The 2,460-nt window shown below is 47.0% G+C and overlaps 1 protein-coding gene across 1 annotated transcript; it reads right to left on the bottom strand.

The window, feature by feature from the left end:
- Positions 1-226: 226 nt before the first annotated feature.
- On the bottom strand, positions 227-741 carry LOC139257946 (zinc finger protein 239-like). Its single transcript, XM_070874690.1, has 2 exons — positions 696-741; positions 227-564 (listed from the first exon to the last, which is right to left on the bottom strand). The coding sequence occupies exons 1-2, from the start codon at positions 739-741 to the stop codon at positions 227-229; spliced, it is 384 nt and encodes a 127-aa protein (XP_070730791.1).
- Between the last annotated feature and the right edge of the window lie 1,719 nt (positions 742-2,460).

Raw genomic sequence — 2,460 nt, 5'->3', positions numbered from 1 at the left:
ACTGAGTGAATCTCTTCCCACATTTTGTGCAAGTGAACGGCCTCTCCCAAGTGTGAACTCGCTGGTGTGTCTGGAGGTTGGATAACTGAGTGAATCTCTTCCCACAGACAGAGCAGCTGAACGGCCTCTCTTTAGTGTGAACTCGCTGGTGTTTCAGAAGGGTGGATGACAAAGCGAATCCCTTCCCTCATTCAGAGCAAGGGAACGACCTCTCCTCAGTGTGAACTCATTTGTGTGTCAGCAGGTTGGATAACCGAGTGAATCCCTTCTCACACACAGAGCAACTGAACGGCGTCTCCTCAATGTGATCTCGCTTGTTGTGTGCCAACATGCCAGATGACTGAGTGAATCCCTTCCCACAGACAGAGCAGGTGAACGGCCTATCCCCAGTATGAACTCGCTGGTGATTCAGCAGGGAAGCTGACTGAGCGGATCCCTTCCCACATATGGAGCAGGTGAATGGCCTCTCCCCAGTGTGAACTCGCTGGTAATTCAGCAGGGAAGCTGCCTGAGTGAATCCCTTCCCACAAACGGAGCAGGTGAACGGCCTCACCCCAGTGTGAACTAGTTTTTGTGTCAGCAGGTTGGATAACAGAGCAAATCCCTTCGCACACACAGAGCAGCTGAATGGCCACTCTCCGCAATGTGAAATCGTCGATGAGTTTCCAGCTGGGACGGGTAATTGAATCGCTTACCACAGTCCTCACATTTCCCCGGTTTCTCCATGGTGTGGGTGACCATGTGTTTGTCCAGGTTGGATGATCAGTTGAAGCCTCATCCACACACAGAACACATGTATGGTATCTCTCCGCTGTGCAATGTTTTTTCAGGCTGTGGAACTGGTTAAAGCTCTTTCCACAGTCAGTGCACTGGAACACTCTCACTCGGGTGTATGTGTCTCGGTGCTTTTCCAGTCACACTGATGTTTGAAATCGTTTCCCACAGACAGAACAAACAAACATTTCTCATTCCACTTTCCAGATCCGATGATGTTCAGACCCTGATGACTCGAGTGACTCTGTCAGATCTTGATGTGATGTTTGGTTTGAGTTTCCCGTCTGTAAATCTTCCCCTTCTAATACCCTGCAAAAGGAGTTTACAAAAGTCATCACTGTAAGTACAGGATAAAAATTCACAACAGACATTTCTAGTTTGTTCACACGCCCGGGATCATTTAACCCACTCTGTTAATTGCTTTCAGCTACTGAACTTAACGTGTGCCCCACAGCATCTCTCTCACCTTCAATGTGCGAATAGAGCATCACGCCTTCAAATCTGGTTTTCAATTTACTCAGCAAATGTATTGAACAGAAGATGAACAAGTAAACAGATCATGGCCTAATGTTACAGCTCTAAATTCAAAGGAGAAAGTCTGTTATCTAACTCCTCGAGTGGACAAAATAAAGATCCAAAATGCAAGAGTCCCTCGAATCCTTTGTTAAAACATTTCAAATCTTGCCCGGTTCCTTCCTTATTACAGAATTATTCCTCCCTGTGGGAGTCGATATTGGTCAAAAACTACCAATTATAAATTTGTAACTTTCAGTTTCAAGCTGACCAGATCCTTCTCTCAGAGAATCTCCAAAGAGATTATTTGAATTAAACACAGCTCTCCTCTCCTTTAAATCCAGGATTAGAGTTACCGGGAATTTGAATACTTGACCACGTAAATTTAAAAGGGCATGTCAGTGAATTATTCATCTCTCCAGCCTTTAACCGATGAAACTTGTAACACCGAGCCCGAAATTCCACTTACGTGCACTGGATTCCAAACCTGGGACTGTACATGGTGATTCTAATCCTGGGACTGTGAATGGGGATTCTACCCCTGGGACTGTAGATGGGGATTCTAACCCTGGGACTGTACATGGGGATTCTATCCCTGGGACTGTACATGGGTATTCATACCCTGGGACTGTACATGGGGATTCTATCCCTGGGACTGTCCATGGGGATTCTAACTTTGGGACTGTGCCTGGTGATTCAATCCTTGGGACTGTACATGGGGATTCTATCCCCGAGACTGTACATGGGGATTCTAACTCTGGGACTATACATGGGGATTGTATCCCTGGGACTGTTCATGTGGATTCTATCCCTGGGACTGTACATGGGGATTCTATCCCTGGGACTGTACATGGGGATTCTATCCCTGGGACTGTACATGGGGATTCTAACCCTGGGATTGTAAATGGGGATTCTAACCCTGGGAATATACGTGCAGATTTTAACCCTAGGACTGTTGAACGGGGCCCAGCTCTGCGGCTGGCTCTTCTGTTAGAATTGTGTGTGATGTAAACCGTAAGCTGGGCACTTACCAACACCTTCAGGAGGGATGGTGAGAAATACGATGTGTGGAGAGTGGGGATAAAACAAATGAGGCGATGATTTCACTCCCGGACACTGTGACCCGGTTGGGAACAGACTGCAGCCACGCCCACTCTGTAACAAGATGGCTGC

The sequence above is a fragment of the Pristiophorus japonicus genome, unplaced genomic scaffold (assembly GCF_044704955.1).
Source record: "Pristiophorus japonicus isolate sPriJap1 unplaced genomic scaffold, sPriJap1.hap1 HAP1_SCAFFOLD_94, whole genome shotgun sequence".
NCBI lineage: Eukaryota > Metazoa > Chordata > Chondrichthyes > Pristiophoridae > Pristiophorus > Pristiophorus japonicus.
This window is presented reverse-complemented; position numbering and strand designations above follow the sequence as displayed.